This window comes from Neofelis nebulosa, chromosome 16, assembly GCF_028018385.1.
Source record: "Neofelis nebulosa isolate mNeoNeb1 chromosome 16, mNeoNeb1.pri, whole genome shotgun sequence".
Classification (NCBI taxonomy): Eukaryota; Metazoa; Chordata; class Mammalia; order Carnivora; family Felidae; genus Neofelis; species Neofelis nebulosa.
The window spans coordinates 349,071-371,320 of record NC_080797.1 but is presented as its reverse complement, the minus strand read 5'-3'; the positions used below and the strand labels follow the sequence as shown (position 1 = coordinate 371,320).

Genomic DNA, 22,250 nt, shown 5'->3' with positions numbered 1-22,250 from the left:
GACCAGGTCCGTCAGTGAGACTCTTCCCTCATCCGAGGATATCTCTCCTTTGCTTTCACCTTCCCTTCCCTCCCCTCCCCTCCCCTCCCCTCCCCTCCCCTCCCCTCCCCTCCCCTTCCCTTCCCTTTTTTGAGTTTGTTTATTTATTTGAGAGAGAGAGAGAAAGAGCACCAGCAGGGATGGGGCAAAGAGAGAGGGAGAGAGCATCCCAAGCAGACTCCGTGCTGTCAGTGCAGAGCCCAGCACGTGGCTGGAACCCACAAACCTTGAGATCATGACCGGAGCCGAAGTCAGACGCCCAACCGACTGAGCCAAACAGGTGCCCCTAGAGTTTCTTGATTTTAAATGTAAAACCTCATGTCTGTCACTGAATTTGCAATAGTCTTTTTTTTTTTTGGAATATTCTTGACCATCATTTATTCAAACATTTTTCTTCCTTCATCTCTTCATTCTCTCCTCTGAGGCTCCAGTGACACACACACGAGACCAGGTCTCCTCGATGCTCTTTTTTTCCCCTCCCAATTTTATTTTTCTCTGTTCTTCAGACAGGATAATTTCTGTTGGTCTGTGTTCAAGTTTGCTGACTTTTCTGTTGCCATTTTCATTCTGCTGTTGAGGACATTGAGTTTTCAATTAAATATGTGTGTTTTTCATCCTATAATTTCCGTTTGTTCTTTTTATAGTTTATATGCTGAAAATTTCTAAGATTTTTAAGTGTGTTTTCCTTTACCTTCTGGAGCATAGTTATCCCAGATATTTTCATGTCTTTGGTAAACTCAATATCTGGGTCATCTTGGGGTTAGAATATGTTGTCTCTTCCCTTGAGAAATGGTCATATTTTCTTGATTTTTTTTTTCCCTATATCAAATGATTTGGGTTGTATCCCAGACATTGTGGTTATATTTTGTAGTTTCTGGGTCCTGTATCGTCCTCTGGAAAATACTGGCTCTCCTTAGCTGCAGACTGAAAGTCTGTGGGCAGTGGCTCAAATCTCACTTCAGTTCTTGAAGCTGGGCTGGGCCGGGCCATCCGTGCTCCCAGGGGAGCCCAAGGCCGTGTGCATTCATATGCAGAACTGGATCCCCTTTACTCCTCTGCTCCCCTGGGCCCCTTTTCTGCCTGCATCTGGCCAGAAAGAGGGTGTTTGTGATAGAGGGTCAGGGGTCCATATGCTCACCGCACCAGTGTTGATCTCTGACTGGGGTCTGTCCTCAAGGCAAAACCATAGGGAAAACATGGCGACACTCATCCAGTGCGGTTGCCTCTTCACGTTTGGCCTCTCTCTGCAATTGTACAATTTTGTGTGCTTTTCCGAACCCTCAGGTGACCGTTTTCTGGTGCTCTGTCTAGAGTTTTTAGCTATAATCAGTTAAAATAGGACAGGTTGTTACCCTGCCATGACAGAACTAGGACGTGTAAACTCTTATTCCTTTTGACACAGGGATTATTTACAAGTATGGTTTGGAGTTTATTTCCAAGAAATTATAGTTAAGCGTATATGGTTAAAGTGACTAAAGAGGATGCTTTTACTGGGGCACCTTGGTGGCTCAATCGGTTAAGCTTCTGACATTGGCCCAGGTCATGATCTCACAGTTCGTGAGTTCGAGCCCCGTGTCAGGCTCTGTGCTGGCAGCTCAGAGCCTGGAGCCTGCTTCGGATTCTGTGTCTCTGTCTCTCTTTCTGCACCTCCCCAGCTCGTGCTCATACTCTGTCTCTGTCAAAAATAAATAAACTTAAAAAAATTTTTTTAAAGAGGATGCTTTTACTGATGAAAGATGCAGTCTATCACAATTTTGTAATTTTATGAATCAAAAACTTGGGTAAAGTAAATGAAGTAAAAATAGTTGGCAAGTTGAAGACAGTTCAGTTGGAGTCATAGGAGGAGGATATTCAAAACACTTGGCCGTTTTTTTTAAGTTTATTTTGAGAGATGGAGAGAGCTTGGGGGAGGGAGAGAGAGAATCCCAAGGAGGCTCCACACTGTCAGCACAATCGGCCGCGGGGCTCAAACTCACGGAATGATCTGTGAGATCATGACCTGAGCCGAAATTGAGTCTGCCGCGTAATGGACTGAGCCGCCCGGGAGCCCCAGTTTTTTACAGATTAAATACCGGATTTAAGTAACGAAATTAATTCCCTCAATATGCTTCATTTAATGGCTAATTGCCTACTGACAAGTTTATTCCCATTCTTTTCAAATGTCTTCTAAAACATTTATTTAAAATAAAATCAAAACAAAAAAACGGGGCCACATAGAAAATCTCCAGTTCTCTACAAAGTGTGGCTCTGCGCCTGGACTGCCGTGAGGTCAGAAGTTTCGTGCGTGCGGTCACCGTTTCAGCAACCTGTGTGCTGGGCCTGCCCAGGGGTGAGTGGCTCTAGGGGCAGGTTTGCCGTGCGGGTCGCTGAGCCCACCCCGCACCACCGCTGCTCTGTCCCAGCCTCAGCGTGGATCTGTTTCCAGTGTAGTTTGCAGACTGAGCAAAGAGTCAGGGCCGGACTGGGAACACTCGGAGATCACTTGAACTTTACTTCGTGTGAAATTTTGAGGGCGCCCAGGAAATGCCTGCTGATTGTGGGTTTTAAGAAAATTGTTTGGGTTTTGGTTCATCAACTGTCGGGTTTATTGGTTCGGACGATTGAGGGAGGGTTATTAAAGGAAACCAGCCAAACTTCAAAGCAGAATCGAATTACCACAGGGAGGTTCGAGGCTGTGTTTGGGCTCTGGTCGGTAGGCTGAGCTGTCGTGTGCAGCGAGGCTGTGTGAAGAAGGCAGTGGGGATGCGGTTCCAGCACGCTGGCGACTCTCGACAGATCGCATGGCCCACACGTCTTTCCTTGAAGAGCCCGCTGACCTATTAAGCCCAGTTTATGAAGCCAGCCTAGAAGCTGATGCTGCTTTGGAATACTTCAGACATAGTTGAAGGACTTCTTCAAGTAGATTAAGTAAATCTAATTAGATTTTCATGTGATTTAAAAATGTTTTTTCTCCCAAAACATCTTAAAAGTGCTATCATTCCTTTACCAGGTAAGAGAGAAAGGAAAAAATAAACTGTAACATAATCATGGTTAGAATTTTGGCATGTTTCTTTCTTTTTTTTTTTTTTTAAACATTTATTTCTTTTTGAGAGAGAGAGAGACAGAACGCACATGTGAGTTGGGGAGGGACAGAGAGAGGAGACAGAATCTGAAGCAGGCTCCAGCTCAGAGCCCAACACGGGACTCAGACCCACGAACCATGAGATCATGACCTGAGCTGACGTTGGACGCTTAACCGACTGAGCCACCCAGGCTCCGAGCTTCAAGCCCCTCTTCTTTTTTTTTTAAGATTTTATTTTTTTAAGTAATCTTTACACCCAGCATAGGGCTTGAACCTATGACCCTGTGATCATGAGTCACACACCCCACAAGCTGAGCCAGCCAGGTGCCCCGGGGTGTATTTTCTTTCAGATTTTTTTTTCTTTTTCAATTCTTTTTTTTTTTTTTTTTTTAATTTTTTAATGTTTATTTATTTTGGGAGAGGAAGAGAGAGCACGAGAGCATGTACGAGAAGGGGAGGAAGAGAGAGACGGGGAGAGAATCCCAAGCAGGCTCCGTGCTGTCAGTGCAGAGCCCGTTGTGGGGATCGATCCCACGAACTGCGAGCTCATGACATGAGCTGAAATCAAGAGTTGGGACGCTTAACCATCTGAGCCACGCAGGTGCCCCACAATTTTTTTTCATTATGCCTTTTTTTTTTCCTTTCCATATCAGGCTGTTTTAGGGAATGATGGGTAAATCAGTGTGGAGCAAAGAAGTCAGGAGCCTCTGGTTCCATTCGGCATTGCCCCCTTCAGCCCTCTCCTCCTGCATTTGGAAGAGAAGGGGTTAATAAGCGCTAATCATTTGTTGCCTAATTACCAAGTTAATAAGAGGTTCCTGGCTTTTGCTGCACCTTTCCTAGACAATCAAGAACAGAGCTCTGATTCCTTAACCTTTAGCCAGCCAGAATCACACGGAGGACCTGTTAAATAAAAGCCAGATGCTGGCCCCTCCCCAGACTTTCCGGTTCAGCAGGTCTGGGCAGGGCCCAGGACCTTCCGGCAAGTTCACGGCTAGTGCTGATTCTGCTAGCTGAGGACCACCATGATTTTAATGATCCTCTCATCTCCACTGCCCTTACTCTAATTAAGGCTTGCCTCTAGTGGAAATCATAGTTTTAGATATTTTATACTACAGTTTTCATCCCAAGAGTTTCCCCAAGTTTCTGTAGAGTCTTTTATTTTAAAAAATTATACAAGTAATGCATGTTCATTAAAAATCAGGAAAATGAAAAATAATCTCAAAGAAAAGTTAGTCATAGGTTCTACCAGGGTTATCTTAGTCTGTCGTTCTATTGTCTCAGTAGATAGACACCTGTCCAGCTCAGTCAGTGGAGCGTGTGATTCTTGACCTTGGAGTTGTGAGTTCAAGCCCCACACTGGGGGGTAGAGATTACTTTAAGAAAATAGGTTGGTAGTCTGTTTATGGCCATACCTCCCTGGATGTCCTCAGTCTTGTCTGACCTTAGAGGGTGAGCGAGCGAGCCCCAAAGCCGCATGTGTATGTGTATGTGTATATGCATACTCATACGCATATACACACACATATATTGCAAAAAAAATGAGATTTACGACATGTATTTTTAGCTTTCTTTTTTATTTTATTTATTTTTTTTTACATTTATTTATTATTTATTAGAGACAGAGTGAGACAGAGCACAAGCAGGGCAGGGGCAGAGAGAGAAGGAGACACAGAATCTGAAGCAGGCTCCAGGCCTCGAGCAAGTGTGCAGCACAGAGCCTGACACGGGGCTCGAACCCACAAAACGTGTGGTCATGACCTGAGTCAAAGCCAGTCACTTAACCGACTGAGCCACCCAGGCGCCCCTTTAGCCTTCTTTTTTAAACCAATATAGTGAGTATTTTTTTTAGGTTGAATACAGATCTAAGTAATTTTAATTGATGCAAAATTTTCCGTTTTGAGTATTAATACCATAATGATTAGCTTTCCAGGGTTGGACTCTTCAGATTCTTGTTCCAGTTTTTTGCTATTAAAATAATACTGTGTTGACTGTCTTATTGCATATATTTCTCTGTATTTGCTCAGTTATTAGGATTATCCTAACCTATGTGTATAATTCCTGTGTAACAGTTTATACATTTTTAAGAATCTTTGCTTGCTGAGAGATGGAAAAAATGTATTGTAGTTTAAATTTGTGTTTGTAGTTACTGGTAAGGTTCACTGAGCATGTTTACTTATCTTTGTGAATTACCACTTCTGTCCATTGCCCATTTTCCTGTTGGTTGTCCATCCTTTTATGTTTTTTTTTAAATTACTTATTTATTTTGAGGGGTGGGGGTGACAGAGAGGGAGAGGGATCATCCCAAGCAGGCTCCGCACTGTCAGCGCGGAGCCTGACGCGGGGTTTGATCCCACAAAACATGAGATCATGAGATCGTGACCTGCAGCGAAATCAGGAGTCGGACACTCAACTGCCTGAGCCACCCAGGCACCCCCATCTTTTCGTGTTTATTTGTAAGATCTTTCTTGGAATGTAAGCTCTTTGTGATATGTTTAAAATATGTCCCCCAACTTATTTGACTTACATCTTTAGTAGTTCACGTCTCCTACTTCCTTCCCTTCGCAAAACAACATTTTTCTGGAGTCAGATGCTGCCCAGAATGCTTAATTGCCATTTTTGATGGCAGCATGATATTTATGTGAGTGGAGGGTACCAGCATTTGCTTTATTTGCTTTATTAGCCTCAGGGTTTAGGGACCCTCCAGTAGGCTCAAGGCTTCAGTGCGCCATCGGTGTGTTGTATTTCAGCCTCTCTCTTTCCCTCCCCAGATGCTAACCCTGAGGTGACCAGGACGATGCTCCGCTGGGTCTACACGGACGAGCTGGAGTTCGGAGACGACGACGTGTTCCTCACTGAGCTAATGAAACTGGCTAATCGCTTTCAGCTGCAGCTCCTCAGGGAGAGGCAAGTCCCGGCTGAGCTGGTCACGCGCCCCCGGTGGTGGCTGAGCTTGAATTATGCCAAGCTCTGCTAATGTAAATAACTTTTGCAAGGTGTTCCTCTGAAAGCAGTAGTGGGGAGAGGACTTCACCTCCCTTGCTTTGTGTTCTTGTAAGCTAAATTCTGCCAAAGCTTTAGGTATTCTCTTTCCTTTCACTGATTTATTTTTTTTAACTTGAGATTACATAACTGTGTGTATATTAGGTAAAGAATATAAGAGAGATTACGGTGTCCAAATGCTCAGCTTTCCCTCCCGTATCACTTCCTGTGACATTTATTCTACCTTGTAATAATATAGGGCCTTGGGTGAAGTTCTTGGTCATGTTCCTTGTGTTAGAAACACATTAACGCCTAAGTCGGGGTGCCCGGGTGGCTGGCTCAGTCTGTTGAGCGTCCAACTTCGGCTCAGGTCACGATCTCGCAGTTTGTGAGTCCGAGCCCCACGTCAGGCTCTGTGTTGCCAGCGCAGAGCCGGCTTCAGATCTCTGTCCCCCTCTTTTTGCCCCTCCCCTGCTCACGTGTGTGTGTGTGTGTGTGTGTGTGTGTGTGCGCGCGAGCTCTCACTTTCTCAAAAACAAATAAAAACATTAAAAAGAAAAAAAAGAAACACATTAATACCTAAGTTAATACACAAGTATACCATTCAGGGGGTTTCGTAGCCAGTGTTTGGGGGCTCTTCATTTATTCCTGCTTTTTAGGTTCCCAAGGAGGTAGTCTGTGTTTTTTATATTGTATTTTCTCTGCTGCTCTCCCAAGTTGGCCTTCTCGAGCAACGGGTAACAAATGTCACCCCAAGTGATGTCAGGCAAAATGCCCTTTAGTTTTAGTTTCTGTTGGGGATGTGCCCCTTGGTGGCCAGTTTGGCTGGTGGAGTGTCTTTTATATTATTTAGTGAGCTTGTGTATTCTCTTGGGGGTTGCAAGAATGGCTTTTCTCCCGGGTGAGCGAGGCCGTGGTTTTAGCTGACAGCCTGCTGTTTGCCCTGCGGGGCTGGTGCTCCGGGCCCACCTGCCCATGCGAGTTGGTCCACAGGTTCCTCCTAACCCTGGGTGCCTGAGGTCAGCTTACGAGCATTCTACTGTCTAAGTCCAGTTACTAGAAACCCCAAACAGGTCTAGGCTTTGTAGGCACGTGCGGTGTTAGGTCAGCGAAGCCAGCCTGACCGTGGGGGCCTCGCGAAGAGCTGTTCCGTTTGTCGGCATGTTGCAGCATCTCAGGGGGACCTGGGAATGGTTTTAACTAGACCAAATGTGATTCGTATCCTTTTTTTTGTTTTCTAGATCTCGTGAGCTTTTTTCCATTGATCTTGTCAAACTTGCTTGTAAATTAAATTGCTTTGATAAAAATGTCCTGGGGTTGGAGTAGTGTAGACACCTGTAATCAGTGTGATGGATTCTTTAATTAAAATATTTGTTGCTAATTGACTGGCTTAGGCTTCTTTACCATCAGTATTACCAGATGCTCAATTTTGTATTGTTGGACGTGGGCATTGAGTTTTATCTGTCGTGGCTTTGTGGAGGGCTGGGCTGCCAGACTCGGAAGCGTGGGGACCAGCGTGGGCTCTTAAAAGGTCGCAGAGCGCCTACTGCTGTGCGCAGGGGAAATCACACGTCCCAGGTAGTGCAGGGATTGGGAATGTCGCAAGTGTGTGCAGTTCCGTGTGGGGCAGCGGTTGCTTGGTTTTGTAACGTAGGGATCTTGAAGGGTTGGGAATGCTGTCACGCATTTGATGAAAAGGAAGTTTTGGGGGGAAGTGTTATCAGAAAGATACTTTTTTTAAGGAAGAATTCATAGTATATGCCAAAAATTGACAGTTAATATAATCATTGTTTTCCTGACTGAAATACAAGTTCAGTGTGTGTCGTTTGGGAAATACAGAAGTCACCTATAATTCCACCAGGCAGTGCTTTGTTGTTTCTCCTGTCAGTACGTTTTCCACGTCTCCTATTCGTGCATGTGGGAGTGGTGCTGAAACTAGACAGGAGTTTGTGAGATGCTGAAATATATGCTTGATTTTGTACTTTAAAAATAGTCTGCTTTTCTGCATCTGTATCCTTTTCTGTGCTGTAAAATGAAAAACACGTATTAACAACCACAAAATTCCTCTGGAGGAAAGTTTGTCTCCGTACTTTTGCAAGAGAAGACATGCATTGAGGATCTGAATTTTTAAATAAGATAACATGGTCTTTAGCTGTGTAAATCGTGTCAGTTACTAGTTCTAGGCCATCCAAATAGTGGCTGGCTTTCTGGAGATCCCAGAGTTAGGCGGAAACGAAGCGTCTGCCAGTTGTAAGGAAACGTCAGTGTCCACGAGACGCATTTGAGTCTCCTGATACAAATGTCGTTTGGCAATAGAAAGCAGGAGAGTGGGATTTTCAGACTCAGCATTTGTCTGCGAAAGTGCTTTGCAAAGGGCTCTGCAAACGTGCGTGCTCCCTGAGGTTGAGCGTTAGAGCGGCCGTCCGGGGTGCTTGCCGCCGTAAAATCGAGAGGTTCCATACGTGCGCCACAGAGGACTTTGCCCCTGGGGCACTCTGATTTCACAGCCAGGTCAGACTTTGCTGAGGTGCGACGGGCACGGGCAGACACAGCACAGACGGTGGCTAGCGGCTCCCAAAGAAGCGTGGTTGCTCATCGCGGTAACTTGTTTCGGTGCCGTGACAGTTGGGCTTATTACAAAGTGCCCGGGTGCCTGGAGGGGAGATGCTTCTTTACACGAAGTCATCGTGTCTCTTGGAAACAAAGGACTCGAGCGCTGGTCTTGGAATGAAACAGGTGCCTGCATCGACTACTGGATGGAGAAGGACTGCGAGATCGTTCCTCATTCCTTCCTCCTTCCTTCAGTACACAGTGTGTACTGTGTACTGTGTGTGTACCGCGTGTGTACCGTGTGTGTACGGGGTATATACTGCGTGTGTACTGTGTGTGCTGCATGTGTATTGGGTGTACTGTATACTGTGTGTACTGTGTGTGTGCTGCGTGTGCTGTGTGTGTATGGTGTACTGTGTGTACTACGGGTGTAATGTGTGTGTACTGTGTGTGTACTGGGTGTACTCTGTGTGCTGCATGTGTATTGGATGTACTCTGGATGTACTGTGTGTACTGCATGTGTACCATGTGTGTACTCTGTGTGTACTGCGTATGCACTGTGTGTGTACTGTGTACTGCATATGTACTGTGTGTACTGTGTGTACTATGGGTGTAGCATGTGTGTACTCTGGGTGTGCTGTGTGTACCGCGTGTGTACCGTGTGTGTACTGTATACTGTGTGCAGTAGGTGTGTACTGCATGTATACTGCGTGTGTACTCTGTACTGCGTATGTACTGTGTGTACTGGGGGTGTACTGGGTATACTCTGGGTGTGTTCTGTGTACTGCATGTGTACTGTGTGTGTATTCTGTGTACTACATATATACTGTGTGTACCACATGTGTACTGCGTGTGTACTGTGGGTATACTGTGTGTGAACCGCGTGTGTACTGTGTGTGCTGCATGTGTATTGGGTGTACTGTATACTGTGTGTACTATGTGTGTGCTGCGTGGGCTGCGTGTGCTGTGTGTGTACTGTGTACTGTTTGTACTACGGGTGTAATGTGTGTGTACTGGGTATACTCTGTGTGTGCTGCATGTGTATTGGATGTACTCTGGATATACTGTGTGTACTGCATGTGTACCATGTGTGTACTCTGTGTGTACTGTGTGTGTACTGTGTGTGTACTGTGTACTGCATATGTACTGTGTGTACTGGGTGTGTACTGTGTGTACTATGGGTGTAGCATGTGTGTACTCTGGGTGTACTCTGGGTGTGCTGTGTGTACCGCGTGTGTACCGTGTGTGTACTGTATACTGTGTGTACTGAGTGCGTACTGCATGTATACTGCGTGTGTACTCTGTACTACATATACACTGTGTGTACCACATGTGTACTGCCTGTGTACTGTGGGTATACTGTATGTGAAGTGCGTGTGTACTGTGTGCATAGTACGGGTGTATTGTGTGTATACTGCAGTGTTCTGTGGGTGGACTAGGTTGTACTTGATGAAACTCAGTTGTCTACGTACATGATCCATTTGTGTGTGTGTGTGTGTGTGTGTGTGTGCGTGTGTATTTATTTTTGGGAGAGAGAGAGTGCATGTGCGTGGGGGCAGGAAGGGTAAAGAGAGAGAATCCCAAGCAGGGTCTGCACCCGCAGTGTGGAACCTGACCTGGGGCTCAAACTCAAAAACCGTGAGATCGTGACCTGAGCTGAAATCAAGAGCTGGATGCCTAACCAACTGAGCCTCCCAGGTGCCCCTGCGGGATCTATTTGGTAAGTGGGGTTGTAAAAAGCAGCTTTATCGAGGGACGCCTGGGTGGCTCAGTCGGTTGAGCTTCCAGCTTCGGCTCAGGTCACGATCTCACGGTCCCTGAGTTGGAGCCCCGCGTCGGGCTCTGTGCTGACAGCTCGGAGCCTGGAGCCCGCTTCGGATTCTGTGTCTCCCTCTCTCTCTGCCCCTCCCCCACTCACACTGTCTCTGCCTCTCAAAAATCAATAAATGTTAAAAAAAAAAACTTTTTTAAAAGCAGCTTTATCGAGTGATACTTCACATACCATATAGTTCACCTCCGGGAGGGGGGACTTCCAGGGGATCCTTATCGAGGCCTAGAGCTCATGTCTGCAGCTAATCCTAAGCCTTGCTGGATGTGTAACGGAGATGTGCTGGTGGGAACTGCGCGCCGGTCCACACGATACAGTTACATATCAAAGGAGCGAATGTGACCCATCGAGTGTGTGATGTTGCAGGTGCCTGTGTATGATCAGTGAGTTCCATGGCATTACTTTCGAGGCAGCTGGGGGCTGGGGTTGACTATTTAGAGGTTATTTTGATTCTGACCAGAACGGTCAATGTGATACAACGAGAGGCTGGTACTTCTAACACACGGTACCTCTGCTGGAACCGATCCATCACTCCTCTGCTTCTCCCTGTACTTCAGGGTTATTGGACACGGCTGGCCAGGACTCAGATTGCAGCTTTGGTTTATTAACTTGTGACTCTCTTTGTCCCAATGACACTGTTCCTCACTAACATTCTCTCGTAGATGTGAGAAGGGTGTTATGTCTCTGGTGAACGTCAGGAACTGTATTCGCTTCTATCAGACCGCGGAGGAACTGAGTGCCGGCACGCTGATGAACTACTGTGCGGAAATTATCGCCAGCCACTGGGTGGGTGAGAGATGGAGGGCTGTGAGCAGAGCAGCCTCGCGGGAAGTCAGAACGTCCGTTGTTGTTGCTGTTGGTCTGTTGGGCCTGTTCTGCTTTTCACTGGCCTTCTGTCCTCAGGACGACCTACGGAAGGAGGACTTCAGCAGCATGAGTGCCCAGTTGTTGTACAAAATGATCAAATCCAAGACTGAGTACCCGTTGCATAAGGCTATCAAAGTAGAGAGAGAGGATGTGGTCTTCCTGTATCTAATTGAAATGGACTCACAGGTACCGTAGCCGCTTTTTCCGTTTTTCCTACCTTTTCTGAAAACCATACGTCGCTTGTTTTTCTCTGAATGTCCCCCGCTCCCTCCGAGCCCTCAGCGGCGCACTCTCTGATGTGCACGTGTCTCCCAGGAGTCCCTTCAGCACAGTCTGTGCTTTTTCTGCTACGCTCCTCAGAAATCTTCCAGCCTCTGCCCATGCCCACTTGCAGAGCCGCGTCCACATGTTGAGGTAGTGGCTGCAGCGGTACCTGACTTCCTTCCGGGCACCCACATCCACCTTTGTTTTCTTTTGCTGCTCTAGGGAATTGCCACAAGCTAGTGGTTAACAGCACAGATGTGTTACCCTACAGGTGTTGCAGGTTGGAAGCCCGGTCCAGGCATCGCCTGTCTCAAACCCGGCTGTCGGCAGGAGGCTCTAGGGGAGGGTCCCATTTCCTGGTTGTTTGGGGGTGTTGACAGAATTCACTTCCTTGTGGTTGTAGGACCAGCTGGCTTAACCTGGGGCTCTCTTGACTTCTGGAGGCCACCACATCCCTCCCGTCTCAGAGCCAGGGGCAGCACAGCCAGTCCTCCTGTCACCTCTGTCTCGTCTGCCCTTCCGCTCCCCTCTTTCACTCTTAAGGACACGTGGGATCTGACAGGTAGTCCAGGATGTGGTCCCCACTCCAGGGTCCTCAATCTTAGTGACATCTGCAACGTCACTTCTGTTGCGGACGGTGATGCAGGTTCCAGGGGCTGTGACTGTGCGGACTGCACTGCCCAATGAGGAAGTGAAGGTGCCAGTGAGGGGTGCTGGCTTGTGGGTGTCCCGTATCTGCGAGGGGAGTTCCATACGGAGCCGTAGTCTTTGCGAGCACGTTAGCTGTTCCCATCCTCTCTGCCCTCTGCCCTGGCCTTTGTGCTGCTCCCGCACCGTCCTCCTTTCCCTCTTGGCCCTGCGTTGTCTTCCATGGTGTTGTGTCCGCTCTGTGACCCCCACTAATCCTGTGCTCCCTGAACGGCGTGTGCCCTTCAGAGGCCTGGCAGAAGGTGGTCAGTTCAGTGGAATTTGTCGAGCGAACAGTTAACGGCATTAGAATTTGGCATTTATGTGAAAGAAGGTGTGTAAGGGTCCGGTGGGGAGACGTTAAAATCGCTTGTATGGTCTGCCAGCCGGGTGCTGATTTACAAACCTACCTGTGCAGCTCCCTGGGAAGCTGAACGAAGTGGATCATAACGGACACCTCCCCTTGGACCTGGCCCTGTCACGGCGACTGGAGAGCATCGCCGCCACGCTGGTTAGTCACGGAGCCGATGTGGACATGGTGGACAGGAATGGCTGGAGCCTGTTACACAAAGGAATCCAAAGAGGTAGGAAGAAGCATGTCCCCCCGCGAGCGAGCTTACTTTAATCCAAGTAACTCTTGAAGCCTCTGCCCCTGTTGCACACATTCCGAAACGCTGCTTCAGCCCGCTCGTGACGTCGAGTCTGTGGTCGGTGGGCAGGAGAAGCTGCGCTGCGCCTTGTCTCTTGGGCTCTCCTGCTGTCGGCCCTGCCGCAGAGGACCCTTCCTTGTAGGCACGTGACGTGTTCGCATCTCCAGTGCATCGTTTCTCCAGGATGGCGTCAGTGGCGCTTGTGTTTGTGGCTGGAAGAGAGGGAAAGCATCAGAACCACGCGTGTTGAAACATGGTCTTGGATTCGGAGTTTTCACTTGTCCAGCTTAGACTTCTTTCATGGCAAAGGGATAAAGTTTCGTTCCGTCGTAGGAAGGTTAGTTGAAATCGTAGCTATGTTTTGAGCCTGTTGTTGTTAATAGTGGGAAGAATATGGAAGCGATAGAATGAAGATCAAAACACTTTACTCTTAATTAAATTACAAGAGAAAAAGAATATTAGTCTTTTTTGTTTTATTTTTCCCATGGCGTCCTCAATTGTTAAGTCCCAAGTGGATCCTGCTTGACTCTCCTTTGCGGTAATCGTTTTTGACAGAATGAGAAGCTGTCTAGGGGCAGAGTTCCCGCCCCTGGAATGAGAGCTTCCAAAAATGCCAAGTCTTAATTTTGTAGAGGGATAGATGACTTGGCTGGAGTACTTGGCCATGGCCGTTTTTGTGTTTACATGCAGACGTCAAAGGCAGGATGTACCAGGGGCACCTGGGGGGCTCAGTCGGTTAAGTGTCTGACTTCAGCTCAGGTCATGATCTCGTGGTTCATGAGTTGTAGCCCCGTGCCTGGCTGACAGGCCAGGAGCCTGCTTTCGATTCTGTATCTCCTCTTTCTGCCCCTCTCCCACTCACACTCTGTCTCTCTCTAGCCCTCAAAATAAATAAACATTAAAAAAAAAAAAAAAAAGACAACGTACTGATTTCCCCACCTCTTAATCCCGTGTATTTACCCTTCCAACTCTACAGCCATTTTTATCATTATGCCTTGTTGCTATACTGTTATCGTGCTGGTGCACTGTCACTCCTGTATTTACTCTCATTGTTACACTGTCGCCATATATATGCACTCACTCATTCACAGGTTGCTCCTGGTTGGTGGAACATAGTTTCTTCAAATACAGTCCTGTAGGCGGCTGTGGCTTTGCTCTTTTTGGGCAAAGGTTTTACCATAAATCTCCCCCAAAGCCCTGCATTAGGGCTTCAAGCTTGCTGGCTGATGGAGAGGAAAATGTTGCTCGTGGTCGGGAGGGAACTCTTGGGATTATGTCCGCGTCCAGGGCAGATGCATTTCCCAGGCGCCACCCTGTGCTGTGCACAGCTGTTAGCACACTGGGTGTGTGTACAGTGGGAAGAGTTCCCACCGCGTGGGGAGTTAGCTTTTCCTGGCGTCTAGTGTCTGAGATGTTTATTTTGGAAACAAATCTACTTATTACTTAAAAAAAAAAGTCTCAAGAATTATGTTTCTTAAGGAGTTAAATTCTTACGTGCGACGAGAAAACATCTTTGACGAGATATTAAATACTTTGGTGATTGCTTAGTTGTGAGAGTTCCCACGAATTGGCAGTGCATTTTCGATGCTTGTTTTCAGGCGACGAACCTTCCACTCTGAGTCGGTCGGTTGCCTGCGAGTCTGTGCAGTGGGGGTGTGAGGGTCTACACTGCTGCCGGCCCTGGGCGGCGGGACGGCGTGGTAGGCGGAGCGCTGATGTCGGGGCTTGGGTGGGCCAGGGTTTCAGTCCTGGCTCGTGCGCTCATTCAGTGCCTTGGACGGGCCACTTGGTCCCCTCTGGGTGTCCTTTCCCTCACGTGCAGGGTGGGAGTCCTTCTGCTTTCCAGTGTTCCCAGCACGCGCGGCGCCGTCCTGACAGGGTGCGCACTGGCGCACCGGGACCAGCTCCAGTTCCCGAGGGAGGGCTGTCCCTGTCACTTCTTCAGCTCCAGCTGTCGTCCGTGGACCTTCCCAAGTGGTTGAACTGAGTAGTGTAGTTAAATTTAACTGTCAACCTTACTCTAAGTTCATTGTCATCTGCCTGAAGAGCTTTGCTGTGTGAGATGGGGGTCTGGTTCCGGACACCCGCTGGAATGTGTGCGGTCAGTTGTGTGAAGAATGAAATGGGCAGCCAGTGTCTGTGGACGAGGCCACAGGAGGCACACGTGTGGCCGGAGGGCGGCCGCCTCCTCCGACGAGCCGGGTCTGGGCCCGAAGGTGAATCCTTGCTGTTGAACATCAGCATCGACCTTCGGAGAATCAGTGCCGGTCAGCGGGCTTCTGAGTGGGCCCTCCTGTCTCCCTGCCTGTAGTCCGTGCACCATGGGGCCTCTCCCGGGAGCAGTGTGAGGCCGTCCGTGGGAACACTGCAAGGTTCTGGGACCTCCTCCCTGCACGTGGCTCCGTGTGAGTACCCCAAGGGCCTGGGGCCCCTCCCCGTGCACACGGCTCCAGCCGGGAAGCTGCACTGAAGGGGACGTTGATGTGGATTTTAGTTTGGTGTTGGTGTTGTTGGGGGGACGCTCGTGTGGACGTCAGCGCAGTGACTCCTCGTGCGCCGGGCGGTGCAGCCGAGCCAGGTCGTAGGAACAACTAGCTCGTAAGCACCAAGCGGTTTTTACTTGAAATGTTTTTGATGGAAATCTTTCTAAAATGTTTTAGATGTTTTCTTACTGACAGAAACTGTAAATGGTGCTGTTGGTGTTTCCTACCCCCTCCTTTGTTCTGCTCCTTCCTTGTCCTTTTCCCTCTAGGCTGTGTGTTTCCCTCTAGGCTGACTTTCTTTTCATGTAAAACATCACCGATTTTCAATTTCCAATAATTCCTAAATAACTTTGGGGGGGAGCAGGGGTGCATGTATTTATGTGCATATATTTGTCTAAGTAAAAAAATCTCTGGCTCTTATTAATAAATTAATTTAAAAGGTATAATTCTTTTAAGAGGGCTTAACGATATAAAGTTTTGGTGTCTTTTTTATCCATCCCTGTCCAGCTGTTGATCGGCAGTCCTGGACCCTTGTTTCAGGGGGCATGCTTGCCCGGTTTGTATTCCACCGTGTATTGGAAGTTTTTTATCAGCCTGTGGGGTCTTAGCTTTACTGTGCTTCTCTCTTCGTTTGGAATCTGCTGAGCTCAAAGGTGTGAAAACGCCACACTTCTCCCCCAGCATCGTGTACATCGGTCTTTTCATTTCAGGTCTCTCTGTCCCAACAGTCCCAAATTTTCTTTCCACTTCCAGAATATAGGTGGCTTTCTCTAGGATATTGTATTCTGTTGTTAATATTTGTATACATTCTGTCTTAGACTGAATCCCTGTGGGGGCTGCTCCCCCTGTCAGAGCCTACCGGAAGCCCACTGTGTATATGTATCTATAAACAGCAAAGCCCGACCCAGTCTCCCCCCTGATATGCAAATTAGTTGCTTTCACACCTCTACTAGTATCCTGTTGTGAAGAAATCTGATTTGTGGTCCTTTTTGTGTGTGACTTCGGTAAAGATTGCACTTTCCTCTAGATGCCAGGAAAAAAAAAAAGAAGGGGCTGGTTAGAGAAATCTTAAGTTACCTGAAGTCATAATTGATGGGAATCAGAGCCAGTCGATTGGTTTTCTTCCCAAACATTTCCCTGGTGCCTGTTTTGTAGAAGACAGTGGCAATTGCAAGGATAAATCAGACGTGGACCAGTGAGCATCTCAGGGGCCTGTGGGGGCCTGACCACCTCCACACCAGCACTCACATTCTTCAGCAAATTGGGCCCTTGGAAGAAGGTACAGAACAGATGAGAGGTGCTGAAAACGAGCTGATTTTGAAATTCCATGTCCGCTGAAGACCAGAGGAAACCCTTACCTGCAGATGAAAATGGGCTTAGGAACACAGATAACAGACATGAGAGCTTTGCCACTCCAGAAATGCCAACCCCCATGCTAGATGTTGAGACGCAGAAGTACAGTTGAAGTCGATGGATGATGTTGCCGGATATCAAAGAAAACTTCTCGTGAGTGACTTTGTAAGAGAAAATCGTCACGTAGAAGTTGTGATTCAAAGGAGCCCCCATCTGCAGCACTAACAGATTCTGGGACAGGTGCACGTGTCTGGCTGCAAAGACAAAAACAGATCAGCGGTGGAAAGAGCACCATCGCCAATGATGTGTATAGTGAGGAAGTTCCATAACGCCTTCCACAGCCTGGTGTCCAACCCAAGACTGCCAGCAGACTCCCAGCAGACTCCAGTACTGCAGGCCGTCACGGCACCAGATGAACCTGGGGGGTTGTTGTTTGGTGTTGGTTGCGTTTTGGGGATCTTCCAGCTGAAGAAGGATGTGATTTGTACGGAATTCATCCTGTAGACCTTGAGTGGAGACAGAATCTACAGAAAGTACCTCTGAATCCTTGGCATGACTTAGCTAAGTGCTGCGGCACACCCGGAAGTTAGGTCTGGCCTGTCCCGGGAGGGTTGGCCCATGGGGGCACTGCCTGCAGACCCCAGAAGAAACCGCCGCCTCCCACTGCAGCTAGACAGAAGCCTCAGTGCGAGCACAGTGCATTCGTAACTGGGTGATGCCTCTGTTCACAGTTCATTACCTTAGGATGCGTTGCTATTCGTGCCTTATTTTCTCAAGGAATGTTAATTTTATGTATCGGGACTGTTTTTGCATGTTTTAACATGTCAGTGGAACTAAATCCAAGGTAAATTGAACTTTAAGTAACCTTCTATGACAAATTTAATTAATCCCTATCACCTTCCAAGTTAGACAGGTCTGCTTTAACTGGTTTTCCACAAGTATTTTTAACATTAAATTGCCACTTGTCAGATTGCTTGGTTCTGAAGATCCCCATGTATTTTCAGAATTGTATACCTTTAATATCTTTACGTAAACTTAACTCTTGGCCTTTTGTCAGGATGTCAAAGTAGTTTCTGTTTTTCCTCCCACCGAGCGCTGCATAGTCAGAGACAGTAAGCAGTTGGAGCTGTTGAACTTGCTGGATTCTGCAGAAGTTATTCAGACTTCATTTGGGATTTGTATATTGCTCTAGGCAGACTTCTCTGCCTATAGATTCTCCAAGAATTAAGGTGATGGAGGGGACTTAGGAAGAAGTTTTGTTTTTACAACCGTTTACCAAGTGACGTTCTTATAAAGAGCAACGTGTGCAGATTATGTGTCCAGATATTTAGTTGAAAACTTCTTGTTGAGACTGTTATGTGTGTATGTCACAAGTTGAGAAGATTTTAAAAATGTGTGTGGTAGCAGTCAGCGAGGTGCGGTCATACTCTGGACAGGAAACTGTGCGCGAGTACAGCACGCTGGCGGTAAGACTGTGCTCAGGAGATAAGGGAGCGACACGGATCGTGTTGAGGCATCTAGAAACCCTGTCCGAGAGGTGGTGATCAGGAGTGGCCTCTGTGCCTGGAAGCCTGGAGTACTGGGGTGGTGGTGTGAGGTAGGGGGCTGCAGATGACAGCAGGTCCTCAGGAATTCAAGCAGGTGACTTTGTGATCTTGAAGGTTCTGCGTAGACATGCCCGGTTGTCCCTCTTCTTTGTCTGCGGTTTCTGACTTTCTGAGGAGTGTTGGCCAGAGTAGCTCGCCCTGGCGTTGTCGTGTGTAACCATTTTTTCTGTTGTTTCTTTTCAAGGAGATCTCTTTGCTGCCACCTTCCTCATTAAGAACGGGGCCCTGGTCAATGCTGCCACGTTGGGTGCCCAGGAGACACCGTTGCACCTCGTGGCGTTGTACAGTTCAAAGAAACACTCCGCGGACGTGATGTCGGAGATGGCTCAGATCGCAGAGGCCCTTCTGCAGGCCGGTGCCAACCCCAACATGCAAGACAGCAAGGGCAGGTTAGTGGGGTCACCGGGCTGCTCTTAGCGCTGTTTCCAGAACGGTATCTTATGGCGGCACGTGACGAGCAGACGGGCTCGCTATTTAATCTGGTGTTCATGGAAGTCCCAGACGTTGGTGTATTAGGCAGATGAGAGGCTTGACAAAGCCCAGAGGCGTCTGGGGACATTGTTTCCGTGCTGGGAACCGAGGTCCGTGGATTTGCAGGGGTCACTGGTCCAGCTCCTCCGTGGGCACCGTGGGCACCCTTTGCTGGCACCTGGGTCAGAACTGGCGGGGGCGCTCGGAGGGGGATGCGCCCCATCTCACAGCCATCCCCAGTGTTTCCGGGAGGTCACATTGTGGGGTTTTCCCCTCTGGTGCGTGTATCTGCCTCATGCAGCACGGCACACAGCAGAACAGGAAAACGCGTGTGACGGATCTCACACTCAAGTAATGTGGGTCTCGTGAACTCTCAGCATCGTTTGATAACTACTCTGTTTCCCCAGATGACTGCATCCTTTTTTTCTTGTGTTGATTCTTTACGTTGACTTTCCCCAGCCGCGGTGAGTCTGGTGGCCGGGCCTCTGGGACAGGTGCCAGCAGCGGGTCCCCTTCAGGGCACTCGAAGGCTAAAAAGAAGCCGCTTTAATCCGTCCTGGCCCGGGATTCCGGCCTGTTGCTGCTCTGACTGTGCTTGTGTAGAACAGAGTTACAGGAAGAAAGGCATTTCTTTTCAGAATCGTGGAGGGTAGGTGGGGAAAACACGCGTACGTGTGCTAGAAACTGCTGGTGTGAGAACACGGGTAGTGAGTGAGCGTCAGCGTTTAACGGGACAGTGTTTTCTGTCTCTTCCTTCTGTCGAGTCTTGTCCTTCTGGCTGCTGACTGAATGGTGACAAAGAAACAAAACCATTTTCATCCTTTGACACTTAGTCGTGATTTTGGAAGGCCGTTTGCCGAGGCGCAAAGGCACGCTGTTGGAGGAATGTGGGGTACCTGCTGGTGGTGGTCCGGCCTGGGGTTCTCCTGCACGGAGCCCGTTTCTGCGTTGACCCCTCTCCTTTCCCCCCGTAGGACTCCCTTACACCAGTGCATCATGGCGAGGAACGAACTCGTATTCAGTCAGTTGCTGCAGTGCAAACGGTACGCACCAACGGCATCGAGAAGACGGGGGGGGGGGGGGGGGGGACCTTGAGTGGAAGGAATTCCCTTCAAGCGTCTTCGCCGTCTAGCGTTGTGCGTTTCAATAAGTAAAAGCAGAGTAAAAAATTGTCATTCGAGATGTGCGTGAGGAGAGAATGAGCCTGTTGGCAGCGCGGTGTCGGGCGGAGGCGACGTTTGCCGTCACGTCGCTTCCCTCTTCCAGGCTGGACCTGGAGCTGAAGGACCACGAGGGCAGCACTGCCCTGTGGCTCGCGGTGCAGTACGTCACGGTGTCTCCCGACCACTCGGTGAACCCCTTCGAGGACCTCCCGGTGCTGAATGGGACTTCGTTTGACGAAAACAGCTTTGCGGCGAGACTCATCCAGCGCGGCAGCAACACTAACGCGCCCGACGCCGCGACAGGTAGAGCGTGGGCCCCAGGGCTGGGCTCGGGGCTGGAGGGGCCAGAAACTGCCAGAAACTGCCAGAAACTGAGCAGCCGAATGGTGTGCTGGTGCGAGTGAGGCTGTGCTTGCAACCCCAGCAAAGGCCCAGGTTGTTTTCGTGTCATCTTATGCTTTAAGAAGTTTAGCCAGGGGGCGCCTGGGTGGCTCAGTCGGTTAAGCGGCCGACTCTGGCTCAGGCCATGGTCTCACGGTTTCATGAGTTCAAGCCCCGCGTCGGGCTCTGTGCTGACAGCTCAGAGCCTGGAGCCTGTTTCAGATTCTGTGTCTCCCTCTCTCTGACCCTCCCCCGTTCATGCTTTGTCTCTCTCTGTCTCAAAAATAAATAAACGTTAAAAAAAAAAATTAAAAAAAAAAAAAAAAAGGAGTTTAGCCAGGGGGCGCCTTCGGCTCAGGTCATGATCTCAGGGTTCGTGGGTTCGAGCCCCGCATCAATCCCTGTGCTGACAGCTCGGAGCCTGGAGCCTGCTTCGGATTCTACGTCTCCCTCTCTCTCTCTCTCTCTTCCCTTCCTCTGCTTACGCTCTGTCTCTCCCTCTCTCTCTCTCTCTCTCTCGCTCTCTGTAAATAAATAAATAAACATTAAAAAATAAAATAAAATAAAAGAAGTTTAGCCAGACTGCAGGTCGGTTAAGCAGAAACACTTCCATTTGTTTGGTCCGGTGAGTCTCAGAACTCCTTTTACACTCTTAGAAATTAGAGCCCAAAGAGCTTTGGTTTCAGTGGGTTGTAGCTTTGATATTTAACATGCTAGAATTAAAACTGAGAAATTTTTAAAAGGTGTATTAAGTTAGAAAATAATAAACTATTGTATGTTTAGCATATAGCATTTTTTATGAAGAATAATGTTCAAAAGAAAACAGTGACTGGCTTCTTATATCTGCATCGTTTCAGCCTTTTGACGTGTGTTGTTTTGGTTAAAGTATGTGAAGAAAACATACCCTCCCACAGTTAATGTAGGTGGGTGGAGAAGGGTAGCGTATTTTGGAGCCTTCTCAGATCATTGTGGACGGATTTCTTTACTTCTACAGCGAGCAGAGATCCCCAGGGAGTGTGAGTTAACTGCAGTGTAGAATCTGAAACCAGATCAATGAACTTTTCTGACTCTTCAGTTAAAATCCATGGTTCACTTGTGCTTTGGATGGACCTTTTCTCCATATGTGATTTTATAAACGTCGTGATTGAATTATTTGAAAAATTCTGGTTTGCTGACTTGAGCAGATCTTCCAAATCTTTATTTTAGAATCACATTTACTAACATCACTATCGATCTCATCAGGAAGGTATTCCAGTGTTGAGAAGCTGTCCAAGTAGCAGTTTTGGATAAAAGGTTTCCAAAATTCTAATATTCACTTGCAAGGTCAACTTTTATCATTTGGTACAGATACTGCCGATTGTTTCCTTAAAGAGAAAAGCACACTTCGTTCATTCTCAGCAAAATGTCCGATACTTCTGTTTGGGTAAGCATGGTTTGCTAATCAGTCATTCTTTCACAAAGCTGGTATAGCCTGAGGAAAACTTCAGTGTGTTGCAGCCCAGGCAAGTGGTTCTGGGCTTTTCCTCGAGGCTCCTGTACTTCATCACACGGGGCTGGATGCAACTCCCTGCACCCTCGTGATTTTGTCACAGGGATTGTGAACAGGCACTCGTGGTTGAAATTGAAGAACTTTAGTAATTTTTACTGCTTTGTCAAGGGCCACCCTGAGTGAAGGTGCTCTCGTTTTGATGGGGTCTGTGGTAGTCACCCAGGGACCGCTGCTACATTTGGGGCCCCTCCTTTATTTGTGTTCGGGTCCAGTTTGACCATCATTAGTGCAGACGTCAGTGCAGGGGGACAAGCAAATGTCAGGGGTGGTTGTTACAGAAATAGTTTTGACCTCACGGACCCCCCGGAAGACGTG

The 22,250-nt window shown here is 48.1% G+C and overlaps 2 protein-coding genes across 5 annotated transcripts in view; both read left to right on the top strand.

The window, feature by feature from the left end:
- ANKFY1 (ankyrin repeat and FYVE domain containing 1) overlaps positions 1-22,250 on the top strand; it is an 81,268-nt gene that overhangs the window by 35,456 nt on the left and 23,562 nt on the right. For all 4 annotated transcript variants that reach the window (XR_009255422.1, XM_058705697.1, XM_058705698.1 and 1 more), the window contains exons 4-10: positions 5,872-6,007; positions 11,123-11,246; positions 11,364-11,513; positions 12,697-12,862; positions 18,556-18,760; positions 19,817-19,885; positions 20,109-20,308. Coding sequence is in view for 3 of the 4 variants with exons in the window: in XM_058705697.1 (XP_058561680.1) it covers positions 5,872-6,007; positions 11,123-11,246; positions 11,364-11,513; positions 12,697-12,862; positions 18,556-18,760; positions 19,817-19,885; positions 20,109-20,308 (1,050 nt within the window). In the remaining variant the exon portion in view is untranslated. The remainder of the gene's footprint in view (positions 1-5,871; positions 6,008-11,122; positions 11,247-11,363; positions 11,514-12,696; positions 12,863-18,555; positions 18,761-19,816; positions 19,886-20,108; positions 20,309-22,250) is intronic.
- Positions 6,017-11,116, top strand: LOC131498418 (uncharacterized). The gene is made up of 2 exons (XM_058705700.1): positions 6,017-9,138; positions 9,321-11,116. The coding sequence occupies exons 1-2, from the start codon at positions 8,976-8,978 to the stop codon at positions 10,106-10,108; spliced, it is 951 nt and encodes a 316-aa protein (XP_058561683.1). The 5' UTR covers positions 6,017-8,975; the 3' UTR covers positions 10,109-11,116.